This window comes from Vipera berus (genome assembly GCF_964194415.1).
Source record: "Vipera berus genome assembly, chromosome: 2".
Lineage (NCBI taxonomy): Eukaryota > Metazoa > Chordata > Lepidosauria > Squamata > Viperidae > Vipera > Vipera berus.
In genome coordinates, this window is record NC_138203.1 from 191,759,842 (window position 1) to 191,773,055 (window position 13,214).

Below are 13,214 nucleotides of genomic sequence, written 5' to 3' on the forward strand. Positions count from 1 at the left end.
GGGGGATCACATTATGCAATGCTCTCCTAAGGAGAGGGTGTGTCTAATGAGATGCTTATGTGTAGGAGATTGTGCAAAACAATCTTTGGAAAACATGTTGGGCAGGAAGCCACGCAGAATAATTATGGAGGTAAAAGACTGCTTTGGTAGCCTCGCTGCCCACTCTGGATGACTGGCACTGGGCAGCGTGATCTCAGTACACGGATGAACTCCCTATGTGAAAGGTCCGTCTGGTGTGTTAGAATTGTATCAGTGTTCTCTAGTGCACAGGTCACCCTTAGATAGTACACAAGTGCCTGAACCAGTTTTGAGTTTTTCTGCAATGATGGACTCCGAGTCACCTCAGTGAAACCATTTCTTGAATTGTAAGGATAAATTTCCATCCTTCTGCCACCCTCCTCTGCCCGTCATAAAACAGTAACTTCTTATCTACCATCCCTACTCCCTACAGACTCTAGGAGGGCAAGATCCTTCTTGCAGTGCTCTATAATGCCCCTGTTGTGTTGTTAGCACCATACAGTGAAAATAGAGCAAGGTGAGGGTGGGGGAGATGTTGTGAAGAGAGATTTCTGCCGAGAGAAAGCGTGGCCTGGGGAATTGTCTGTGAGCCTTGGTGCATGACGGCAACAAGATGTGCCCTTTTGATTGACTGCAACCAAACAGGTTGAGAGGCTGAGTAGGCTAGATGAGGGGCGACTAGTGTATTGGATCTTTAATGGCAACTGGTGCCATGGGAAGGAATGAGAAATACATTGAGTGGAGTTCTTGTCTTTTCAGTGACCTTGGCTTGTAATTCCCCAGTGAGGCAAGGGAGAGAAACAAACTGGTAATGCAGTGAAGAAATGGCTCAATTACTACACTCACAAGACATGACCCACTGAAAGACAGATAATCCGAGCAGTAGTTTTTGAAGCATTTTGCAATGTTACAGTCACACAAGCAAACTTGCCTCAGTTTACCGCTGTCATTCTGTAGTCGCCAGTAAGAATACATTTGGGAATTTCACTCCCGTTACATTGGGAAGACCCAAACTGGGATAAGTTCCTGAACAATTTTGAGTGGGAGGGGGAAGACTACATTTATTTTTCAAATATAGTTTGCTGGGAAGGTTAAAAAGATGAATGAGACCAAGATAAAGCAATAGCGGGAACATGACCAATGCTGAATTTAATTTTAAGAAACAGAGTTAATTCATTTTCACCCCACATCTCCCTGCTGCTTCTTACCTTGCCTCTCTCCTTTCAGTGATCTCGTCAGCTTCATCCAACTAAAATTTTCTCAATATTCCCATTCCTCTCAATCCATGCATTCATCTTTCATATATGCAACATGCAATCTGATCCTCGTTGACCAAAACATCTCCATATACTTTGTTGGTATAGAATCCATATTAATCCTTGAGGCTCTTCTTCTTGTTTTTTTGCCACACAAGTGCCATTGAATTCTATTTGTTTTTATGTTTCTCCTGACATACCTAATACTGATTAGCCTTGGTGGAGCAGTGGGCTAATGCCTCCTTAAGTAACACCAGCTGCCTGCAATGAGTGCGGGTTCGAGTCCCACCAGGCTCAAGGTTGACTCAGCCTTCCATCCTTCCGAGGTAGGTAAATTGAGGACCCAGATTGTTGGGGGCAATAAGCTGACTTTGTAATAATGCCGCTTGGGGGTGTGTGTGAAAGCCCTAATAAGCAGGCATATACATAGAATGAAGGCTACTGCTAAGCTTGTAAGCCGCCCTGAGTCTTCGGAGAATGGCGGGATATAAATGGAATTAAAATAAATAAAAATAAATAAATAAATAAATTTCCATATGGCAAACGTGACAGAAGTGCATTCTTACATGCAGATACTTTCATGCTTCACATTTCATTCCTCTCACATTATCAGACATCTTCTGTAAATCAACATTTGTACATTCCCACATTCATGCATCTCTCCTTCTGCTAAGGAACAACAACAACAACAACAACAAAAAGAAAAACCCAAACAAACCCAAAGACAGTCTGGACACCTACTGTCTGGCACAACACATCCAAAACTTTGCTGTTTCCTTTTTGGGCTCCTTTGATTAGAATTCTGATAAACAACTTCCAGGTGTACTAAACAAACTAATTTCCCTGTGATTCATTTTTGTTACTGCTCCTTTTGTGCCAGAGAACAGTAATGGCATCCCTTCTATTGTCAAGCACACACACACACACACACACACGTTGTGTGCAGCCGTTCCATAATGAGACCATATTCATACACATAGTCCTTGGCTTACGTCCATTCATTCAGTGACCATTACAGTTACAGCTGGGGGAAAAAATGGATGTACACAGTGGTGGGATTCAAATATGTGAACAACCAGTTCTCTGTGTGGATGCTGCTTCCAGAAGTCCATTCTGGGCCTGGGCAACGAAAAATTAGCTACCGGTACTGCCGAAGTGGTGCGAACCAGCTGAATCCCACCACTGGATGTATGGCTGAGCTTAGAAGCTCTGGCTATTGCAGCAACCCCATGGGCATGTGATTACAATCCAAACGCTCAAGATTCCCGGCTTGCAATTATAAGGTTGCAGGTAGTGCTAGCTGATCACAGGCAAATTCAATGGGAAGCCAGCAGTCAAAGTGCAAGTCACTCCAATACGACGCTCTTGTTTTTTCTCCTGTCTGGTGCACCACACCCTCACCCACACATGGCCTGCATTGACCCTCCCAAACCCTCTCCTGACTTGCAGGTGGCCTGCACCAGTCATCCCAGATCCTACCCCCAGCCTCTGACTTGTATCTAGACCAGAGGTCCCCAACCTTTTTGGGCACCAGGGACCGGTTCCATGGAGAAAGGTTTTTCCACAGACCGAGGGGTGCGTGGTTTTGTGTGCTGCCTGCATCTCGCAGATGGGGCTTTGCTTGTTTGTGCGGACCAGTTGCTGGCATGCTGTGGCCTGGTACTGGTCCATGGACCGGGGGTTGGGGACCCCGATGTAGACTGCACTGGCCTCCCCCAAGCCCTGTGGTGCTCTCAGGCTCCTTACTTGGGCCTCATTTCATGACCCGCTGTGCATCTTGAGGTTTACAGCAGCAACTGGGACTGCTGAGACTGCCATTGCCAAAAGATATTGTGCTTTATGGCTGCATTGCTTAGCGATGACAATACAGGTCCCAATTGCCATTACAATCCGAGGATTATTGTGGTATCCTAGATTTCTCCAATTATCTCAGCTACACCTGCAGAGCCAATATTTTCATAGCATTTATGTTTTTCTTGCCTTGATTTTTCCTTGGGCATTAACACTTACAGCATTTGTTTCAGTCCCACTTTTTGATTTACAGCTGCCTTTCTCGTACATATATCTCAAATCATTTAAAGCATTTTTATTTTTGATGCCACTTTTCCTGCTCGATGATCTTTGCTTACCCTCATCAATCACTTCCAAAATAATGCTTAAATTCCATCAAAGAGTCAGTTTGATGTAGCGGTTAAGGCATGAGGCTAGAAAACAGGAGACTGTGAGTTCTAGTCCTGCCTTAGACATGAAAGCCAGCTGAGTGACTTTCGACTAGTAGTCCTTCTCTTTCAGTCTAACCCACCTCACAGGGTTATTGTGGGGGAAATAGGAGGAGGAAGGTGTGTTCGATATGTTCATTGTCTGGAGTTATTTGTAAAAATAATTAAGATGGGATTAAAAAAATATTTTAAAAACCCCAACCTGCATTTTCTTTGCCTCTTTCAATCCTTAACTCCTCCTTGTTCTCCTTGATTGCAACTATATTTTCTCTCCATACCTATTATTCAACAATTCTCTCTTGCTTTCATTTTTTGCAGCAATCTTCATTCATTCATTCATTCATTTTTTTCCCCCTCAACCACTTCATCTTTCCACCAAGCATCCTTCTCTTTACTTCCCATTAGGGAATAAGGATTTCCTTTTGCTTTGGAAGCAAACAAAGAGGGCTGCCAAGTTCTCTCCTAGTGGTTCCAAGTACCTTTTGAAGCTGGAGACCGGCTGAAGTCTTTGTCTAACAGAATAATCAACATCAAACTCCAGGGGACTGGAGACACACAATTTTCCTGTGGTGTTCTGAAAGCCTGCATAGCCAATAAAGTCTAAGAGCATGAGAACATTCAGATTTGCTAGAATTCCACCCCCCCCCCCCGTACATAAATCATCCCTGTACTGCTAAGAGAAGTTGTTTTGTATAGACATACCTGGTTGCAACCCAATGAATCAATCAAGGTATTGCCCTTGGTCTGAGTTATGGACTAGGAACTCATAATACAGCTGCAATATGACATGCTGATTCTTCTTTTTTTTTCCTATCTGTTGTTCATTTTTCTCCTTGGAGGCTGATAAACAGGATGATAATACTGCCCCACAAGTAGGCTATAGATGAATTTAAGTGTATGTGTGTGTGTGTGGGGCGCTCTTTCATGTTGAAGGAAATGGTTACTAGTTGGATTCCCTGGGCTATAACATATTACTTAAAATGACTGCAGAAATAGATTGTCTCAATGAAAGTCCCACTCACAACCGCAGAAGACTGATTTTGGGAGATGGGTGTATCTATATATTTGAATAACTGAATAAAATTTTAGGGTGGATTAGACAACGTGCATGAGTTAATTGCACAACTAAGCCGCCATCATGCCACAACAGTAATAATAATTCTATGTTCCTGCAGTAAAGAAGACTTCTTTTATTAAGTACTTTCTACATCCTTTTTATCCTCAGATATAATGATGATTGAGATCAGTGGTCAGATATTGTGAATGTTTATGCAACATAAAAAAAATCATACCTGGGTTTCTCTAGGTGCTTTAAACTGCTATTGATCTCTTCATTTACCATGGTTTGTTTATTGAATATTTGTGGAAGATTCCCTGAATGAAATCACATTTACTTTCCAAGTTGAGTACACCAACTTGGGGAAAAAAAACTAGTAATGAATTTTTTAAGAGTTGTAGAAGGCTGTTTCTTAAAAAGGGGTAAAAATGATTTAGTATATGAACAAATGCTCTTTGGAGCTACTTTCTCAAGGGGCTTGGCATGTGAAAGTTACAGTGCACTGAATTAGAATAGAATAGAGCTGGAAGGGACCTTGGAGGTCTTCCAGTCTAGCCCCCTGCTCAAGCAGGATGACCTATACCATCTCAGACAAGTGACTGTTTAGCCTCTTCTTAAAAATCTCCAGTGATGGAGCGCCCATGATTTCTGGGGGCAAGCTATTCCACTGGTTAATTGTCCTCACTGTCAGGAAGTTTCTCCTTAATTCCAGGTTGCTTCTCTCTTTGATCAGTTTCTTGTCCTGCCCTCTGGTGCTTTAGTGAATAATGTGACCCCCTCTTCTTGGTGACAGCCCCTCAAATACTGGAATATTGCTATCATGTCTCCCCTATTTCTTCTTTTCTTCAGACTAGCCAAACCCAAGTCCTGCGACCGTTCTTCGTATGTTTTAGTCTCCAGGCCTTTAATCATCTTAGTTGCTCTTCTCTGAATTTTTTTCCAAACTCTCAACATCTTTTTTGTGATATAGTGACCAAAATTGGCTGCAGATTTCCAGGTGTGGTCTTCATTCCCACTTGCTTAATTTCTGGACCTGCACAAGTTTGTTCGTTGCATTCAAACATGTTTTGCAATTCTAATCTAAAATCTTGTTTAAATCAGCATGCATCCTTTCTCATCACAATTAAAACAACTTGCACCTACTCTTTGGGATTTGGAAAGATAATATGCAATTAGATCTGTTTCAGTGTCTGTTTTAGATGACTGAGGACAACTTGGGCAATACATAAATACAGTGTTGCAAATAATCAGTTGCGTGATCTTGCTTTGTGAGATCCATTGGGTGGGTGTGGGGATACTCAAATGGCTTTCGGTTATCTAGAAGCCCCAGGTTAAGGTTCTTAAGATCCCAGGAGAAGGAGGAGGCAAAGGTCAAAGAAATATGCTCCTGTACATAGCAGGTCAAACAATCTTATTCTCCTTATTCTCTTATTCCCCTTCATTGGTAGAAACAATCTTGGTTTGGCAGAATGGCTGTGAACCTTCTTCTCATTTGTCAGCAAAGAGAAGGAGGAAGAGTTATGGCATAATGGAAAAGCAGGTGTCTTTCTATTTATAGGGCAAGACATCCTGGGATTTCTGAATGGAGACATTCAGTTGATGTGAGTTCTATTAGAACAGACATGTCAAACACAAGGCCCGGGGGACAGATCCGGCCCGCGAAGTGGTTTTATGTGGCCCACGAAGCCATCCTGGAAACAGTGAGGGAACGGCCCCCACTGCCTTGGCCCTGGCCCAGAGACCCTCCTTCTGCCAGAGACCCTCATATCTGTCCCACTCCTGCCCAGGTCCCCATAGGCACCCTTGATGCGAACGATGTAGAGCTGGCCACGCCCACCCAGTAGGCCATACGCACTCTGCCCACGCCCACCCAGTAGGCCACGCCCACCCTGGCCATACCCACCCGGCCCCCTGAGGGCAACCGCAATGCTGATGCGGCCCTCAATGAAATTGAGTTTGACACCCCTGTATTAGAATATCTTGCTAACCACCTTTAACTGAATTTCCTTGGGTAGTTCTGATTTGAGATAGAGGTGGGAAAAAATGTCTACGAGCTAAAACTTCCTGATTGTCTGAAATAGTTAAATATGAGGAAGCTTTGTGATTAATTATGGGAGCTTCATATAAGCTGAGAACAAGAGGCAACATTTCACAGAAAGACTATTTTTGCCCTTGTTTTTAATTTAATTGCAAAAACATCTAGCAAAGTTTGGGTGGAATTCCTTGGGCAATCTGCAAATGAACTGGATATATTGTGCAATTACATAAAAACCCCGTGCAAAAACAATTCCCACGAAACACTTTTGGAATGTGATGTGCAGCTTGTATATGAAAATTGCACTTCAAATCATATATATTTGGTTAATATCCCCTTTAAACAACATTTGGCTGGTATTTTAAATAGCTATTTCTTGTCTTTTATGTAATGGTATAATAAGTTGAATTCATTTTCAAACTATCCCTGTGGAAGAAGTTTTCTTCTGAAATGCGTTTTGTATTTTTTACTTTGCATAAAATAACAAATAAAAAGCCAACCAAAAATGTTTTGTTTTCCTACGAGGTCTTTCCTTTTCTGTATATTTACTTAATAACTAAGCACACTTTGTTCCCTTTTAGAGTAAATACCAAAACGGGCAGCAGGACCAAAGAGACACTACTTTGCTTATTTAAGTAAATTGTTACTGTTCCTGCCCATTCTATATTTTAAGAATGAATACCATGGCATCTCTCTGCATGTTTTTCACCTAGCTTTTCATGTATTAGTGCATGTCCTCATTTTCCTGCCATGCCATATAATGCCCTTCATGAAGCTTTGACTGACAGGAGCCACATGTGACACTGCATACAAAAGTCTTGGCCATCTTTGGAATTCTTTCTCATCATCTGTTTCCTATTATATGGGATAGTTTTCAAATGCCATATGTGATCCTGAACGTATTTGGAGACTAAATTGCCTTCTGCTGAAAACTGAATGTTGTGAAGTACTAAATTATGTCCCTGCCCTAGTGATGGAAGGGTGAGTGGGAGGAGTAAAGCAAAGAAGCTGAAAAATTAAACCCAGAACAGATGTGAGTGGGCTTCTTACTGCATATATTTGAAACAGCTGTTCTAATGAGTAGTAACCAAAGCTATAAAGGGTACAACATGAATTACAAGAGATTCATCCTATTCCCAATTCACCACTTCTATTACTTTAACAAAACAGTGAGTTTTTCTCACATTAGCTAGCACTTGTGTCTATCATCAAACAACACAATGGCCTGCACCAATGTGTGCATACAAATTTATTTATTTATTTATTTTTAATTCCATTTATATCCCGCCCTTCTCAGAAGACTCAGGGCGGCTTACAAGCTTAGCAGTAGCCTTCATTCTATGTATATGCCTGCTTATTAGGGCTTTCGCCTCACCCCCCAAGCGACATTATTACAAAGTCAGCTTATTGCCCCCAACAATCTGGGTCCTCATTTTACCTACCTCGGAAGGATGGAAGGCTGAGTCAACCTTGAGCTTGGTGGGACGCGAACCTGCAATAATTGCAGGCAGCTGGTGTTACTTAAGGAGGTATTAGCCCACTGCTCCACCAAGGCTCTTTGAAATGATCTATCTGCCTGTGAGAGAATAACCAATGGGGAACCTGAGGTCCTGCAGATATATGGGAACTGCAGTTTCTAGTATCCCTCACAACTATCATCTGGGTCTGGAAATGCTAGGGGTTGCATTTATGTCTAGAGACACAAATTCTTGGGTATGTCGGAAAGAGACGGAGAAAATGCAGAATTGATCTTGGCCATAAGGAAAATGTTGAACAAGCTGTTATCGGGGGACTTGCAGAAAAGATTAAATAGTTCTGAGAAAGAGGAAAGTGTATGGAACGAAGCCCAATGTAATCCCACCTTGATTTGTTTATTATATGTGGAACAAAGGGAAATTTGGATAGGCTTTCAAGACTGATATCAGAAATTCCAGGATAGCTCTTGGTTATTCTACCTTACAATTCTTGAGAGAGAGAGAGAGAGAGAGAGAGATCATTCTTAGTTTTTTATCAGATTAGCAGGCATGACTTCCTCCCAAATATCTTTGAAATTACACATCAGTGAAGATTCTTAGACTTCTACTAAAAATCTCTAGGTAAATTCATGAAAATACCATTGTAGAGGCTTTAGGAATAAGTAATAGACTGGGTTTAAATGGACATCTCCAGTTTAAGCAGGAACCTTCTCACTTTTCCTAACCCCAGTTAAACCCAGCTTCCTTCTTTTCAAATTTCTATATGCTATCAACTCCACCTACTAACCTATACTGTGGCCAAAGGAACTCATTTATCAGTATTCTGCAACTGCTTAAGGACATTCAATTTAGTTTGCAATGTATGTCTTTCCAATTATAACACCAAGTTTTCAAGGACCGAGAAAGAAGACAGACATGCCTCCGTTAAAATGTTTTAATTGCATATTTTTTTGAATTGTTAAGAGTAATTGATTGAGACTGTAGGAGTTAAATAAATAAAATAATTATATAAATAATCAATAAAAATAAATAAAGGCACCATAACCTCTGGCCCTTTCTCTTCACTCAGTAAATGGACCTACTGGCATCCTATACTTTAAATAGGTTCACAATCCTGTCTCAGCTTGGAACAACATGGAGCACTTACCCTGGCATGTGAAACATCTGATGTGGAAGTGATTATTCTGGACACGCACCACCTCGCCTTTGCAAGTATCTCCACAGCGATAGCATTGAATTATGGTGGGACGCCCCCCAGAGTTGTATGGGTTTTGTTGAAAAGGAACTGCTGGTGAAAGTAAAACATACAGCTTATTAGTGTGGCACAAGAGGGGGTATATCTCAAACCAGTTGACTATTTAGCTAGTTGCTCTTTACCTATACATACAAACATAATTATACTCTTAATCATGTCTTCCTTCAGATGTTCCCTGTAGTGAAAATGATTTCCTGACTATCGAAGGCCATTTCCCCTAGTGGCTTGCAGCTTATCATAGCATCAGTTAGTCATCACCGAAATTGCAGAAAACCTGCCCTCATTGCAATTATTTTGGCACAGTGATAGTTGGAGGACTCTAGCAGATGCTACAAGTCACCAATGATGAAATTACCTAGGAGAAAGAGGAGCTAGCCAATCCTTTGTTTCAAGCAACAGAAAGATCAGAGGCAGAAGTTGGTTGAGAAAGGAAGAACAAAGGCTGAAAGCAGTTTACGTATTTTGCCTATTGTAAACAAACTCTTGTTTAATTCAAAGTCTCAAGCCAATTTACAAAGAACAAACATTCCCCCACCCATTCTTCATAAACTGAAGCTGGAAAGAACACTTGATGAGAGCTATTTCAAGGGCCGCCATTTGACACGTATTGCTGTTCCTTGGAAAAATAAAAGCAGAGGGTCAAGAAGTTAATTTTGTCTGAGGATTGCCTGCTTGAGGAGGTCTCGAATTCTCCTGGGATTCACACAAACAGCAGATGCCAGTGACTGATTTGTTCAGGTTAGTTCAACTAGACCTGAGAATTCTACTCGGAAAAATGTCTCTGCGGCTATGTGTATCACAGAGAGAGAAGAGAGAAAGAGAAAAATAAGCTGTTGGTTTTAGAAAGCCCCAAGAGACTTGGCTGAGAGATGAGCTTTCCTGGTTTCTTGTCTCCTGAAGTTTGCTCGGCCAGGTAATCTGTGCTGCAGATTACTGGAGGCCTCTCAAAATGACCAAACATTCTTCCCAAACCATGCTCTTGAGAACACAGCACCAACGATAATGCCATCCTATCAGATAAAAGGAGAGAGAAAAACCCCTTGTTATCAGGGGGATTGTTTGAGGACATCAGAGGACAAGACAGCCTGTTGAAAGCCTTAGAAATGCTCTTTCTCTGACACACACGCGATGTACTTTCAGTCTGGCAACTCTAGCGATACCAGTCAATGGGTTTTTTTGTGCAGTTAGTTCATCTTTTTCTCCTTACAAGTTAGCTTTTAATGTGTGCTAACGGGGGGGGGGGGGGGGAAAGGAGAGAAAAAGTGATGGAAAATATTGGAAGATTATACGTGGAAGATGATAACAATCTCATAAGTGAGTCAGGAAATGAGATAAGCTCACATATTCCTTGGTGAGATCTATGTGCCTCAACTAGAGAGGGGAAGTGCTTAGCCTTCAAAAGCCTATTAAGAAAAAAAAGACAATTCACCACTCAGTGATGGAGGGGGCTGGCTTTTGTGCCTGTGCATCTCCAATCATGTGCTCAGAACTGCATAGCACACAACGTACCGGCAACTGCGACAAAAATGCTTCCTGTTTCCAGTGACAAAATACTGCAATGTGATTGCTGAATAATGCACGTTACACACAGCAAAAGCATTTCCTTGGGAAAACATGTTCGGCTTTTACTAAGGCAGATTCTGTGCATTGCCTGGAAATCACTGTAGTTTTGATTTTCCTTCCTTTCAACCTCTGCACCAGACTTTTTGCTTTGCCTGCCTTATCTTTCTATCCTCTGATCTCTGAATATGTTCCTTCCTCAGTCCTCTATTTTTTCAAGATCCTCAAACTGCAGGTAACCAATGGTCTCCTGCACCTTTAAATGAATTACAGAGTTGGAAGGGACCTTGGAGGTCTTCTAGTCCATTCCCCCACTCAAGCAGGAAACCCTATACCAGTGGTGGTGAACCAATGGCACGTGTGCCAGAGGTGGCAGTAGGGACAAGACTCCGCCCTCACAGCCCGTCGCATGCAGATGATGCTGCGGGTCAAGGGCGGAGGGCATGGCCGCCATGGTACTGTAGGGCCACCTGGGCAATCTGCTGCAGCAGGCCATGGAGGCAGTGGCCCTGTGGACGGGTGGGGTGGGGGGCGGGGGGTAGGGGTAGGGGGGGTTGGCAGGGGGGCAGAGAGGAGTGGGCAGGACAGGGGCGGAGCAAGGGTTTGCTTCTTGTTCTGCCTTCAGGTGCTTTGGAGAATAGGGTGACCCCCTCTTCTTTGTGGCAGTCCCTCAAATGCTACCAGCATCAGGTCAAGGAATCAAAGCTTAAATATGTTCACACCCATCCCTTTGTTACCCTACTTTTCAGATGATTTCAACTACAACTCCTTAAATTCCTGATCACTGGCTTATAAATCTGATATTTGGAGGATACTAGTGCTCCTAATTGCCACACAGTGGCAGGGAATAGCATTTTGCCTACATAAATTTTCAATTCTCTATGCAGTTTGTATACTTGCTGTCAAATCTCTGTTCAGATTCAGTTCCAGGCACACAATAATAAAGTTTATTTATGTGTTTGTGGGTGTGTAGTGCCTTCACATCAGTTCTGACCCTTACCCCAATATGGATGTCCTTGGAGGGTGTTTTGCAACACTTTCAGATGGGGTTGGCCATTGCCTTCTTTCTAGGGCTGAGAGAGAGGGACTGAGTGACCCAGTTGTTTCCATGCCTATAGCAACACTAGAATTTGAGTTTTCCCACTTCTAGTCCAGTGCATTAACCACTACTTTATGGTTATATTTAAACAGCCAGTGCAGTATAGCGGCTAAGAAGTTGAACCTGAACTTGGAGACCAAGGTTTAAGACCACCCTTGGCCATGGAAACTAACTGGACAACTTTGGCTATTAGTGTTACTACTAGTAGTACTAATAATAATTATGTGAAGCATTTCAAAATGATGAGAACTTAGTGGTACAATTCTTCCACTGCCTACTTTCTGAACTAAAAAGAAAGAATTGCCAAATGTTCAGAGAAATCCATTTTGCATCCAAGCTGTAGGCAAGAACAGATGAAGGGTAATTAGAGTCAAGGAAATAATTTCCACTTAAACAAATAAACACAACAAAATATCTTTGTTCAATGGTGATGTTTATTGTGGAATTCTTGTCCCTAGGGTGCCCGTAGTCACCAAGCTGTGGTGCTTCAGGGTTGATAATGCAAGAGAAAATGAGCATGATAAGGACAGGTATGAGAGCAGGGAAGTGAGCTGCATGGTTGAAGGTTTAAATTAAATGTCAAGTCAGGCACTATGGCTCAGAATCTTAGTGTATGAAAACATACGCTTATACTACCTAGTGAAGACAAGATCTACCTATGGGCACTGCTTGATATCACTGCTCAGTATCAAATGGTCATTCCCAAGTGCAGCATTAAAACTAGACTTCTGGTGGACTTTCTCTTTCTCCTATACAAACCTCCATTGTTTCCTTAATTTCCAACTGTATTCCAGCAGCTTCTTCTTCCCCCTTTTCTGCTTATGGCACCCACTGTACATCATGTTATTATATCAGAACAATCCAATAAAAAGGTAAGGAGGAGGGAGGGAGGGAGGGAGGGAGGGAGGGAGGGAGAGAGAGAGAGAGAGAGAGAGAGAGAGAGAGAGAGAGAGAGAGAGAGAGAGAGAGAGAGAGAGAGAGAGAAACAAACCAGAATACCATTAAAGCATACTGGTTTATTCCTGCCGTGGATGGATGTGCTTACAAATTCACCTTATTACAGTTAATACATTCATGCTTTTTTTTGCAACAATGAACAAAACTATGTGGGATATATTGCTCCATGGTACAACTTTATTAACCCAAATTGTTGATCGTAGATAATGAATGGGAACTGATTTGTTGCAAATGGCTACAACTGGAAATATTATGGACAGCAACCATTCTGCCACAACTGATC

At 42.1% G+C, this 13,214-nt stretch overlaps 1 protein-coding gene across 1 annotated transcript in view; it reads right to left on the reverse strand.

Moving 5' to 3' along the window:
* ABLIM3 (actin binding LIM protein family member 3) overlaps positions 1–10,324 on the reverse strand; it is a gene marked incomplete at its 5' end in the record, with an annotated part of 91,833 nt that extends 81,509 nt beyond the window's left edge. Inside the window, 2 exons of the mRNA XM_081319028.1 lie at positions 9,208–9,348; positions 10,174–10,324. Of these exons, the coding sequence (XP_081175154.1) occupies positions 9,208–9,348; positions 10,174–10,324 (292 nt within the window). The remainder of the gene's footprint in view (positions 1–9,207; positions 9,349–10,173) is intronic.
* Between the last annotated feature and the right edge of the window lie 2,890 nt (positions 10,325–13,214).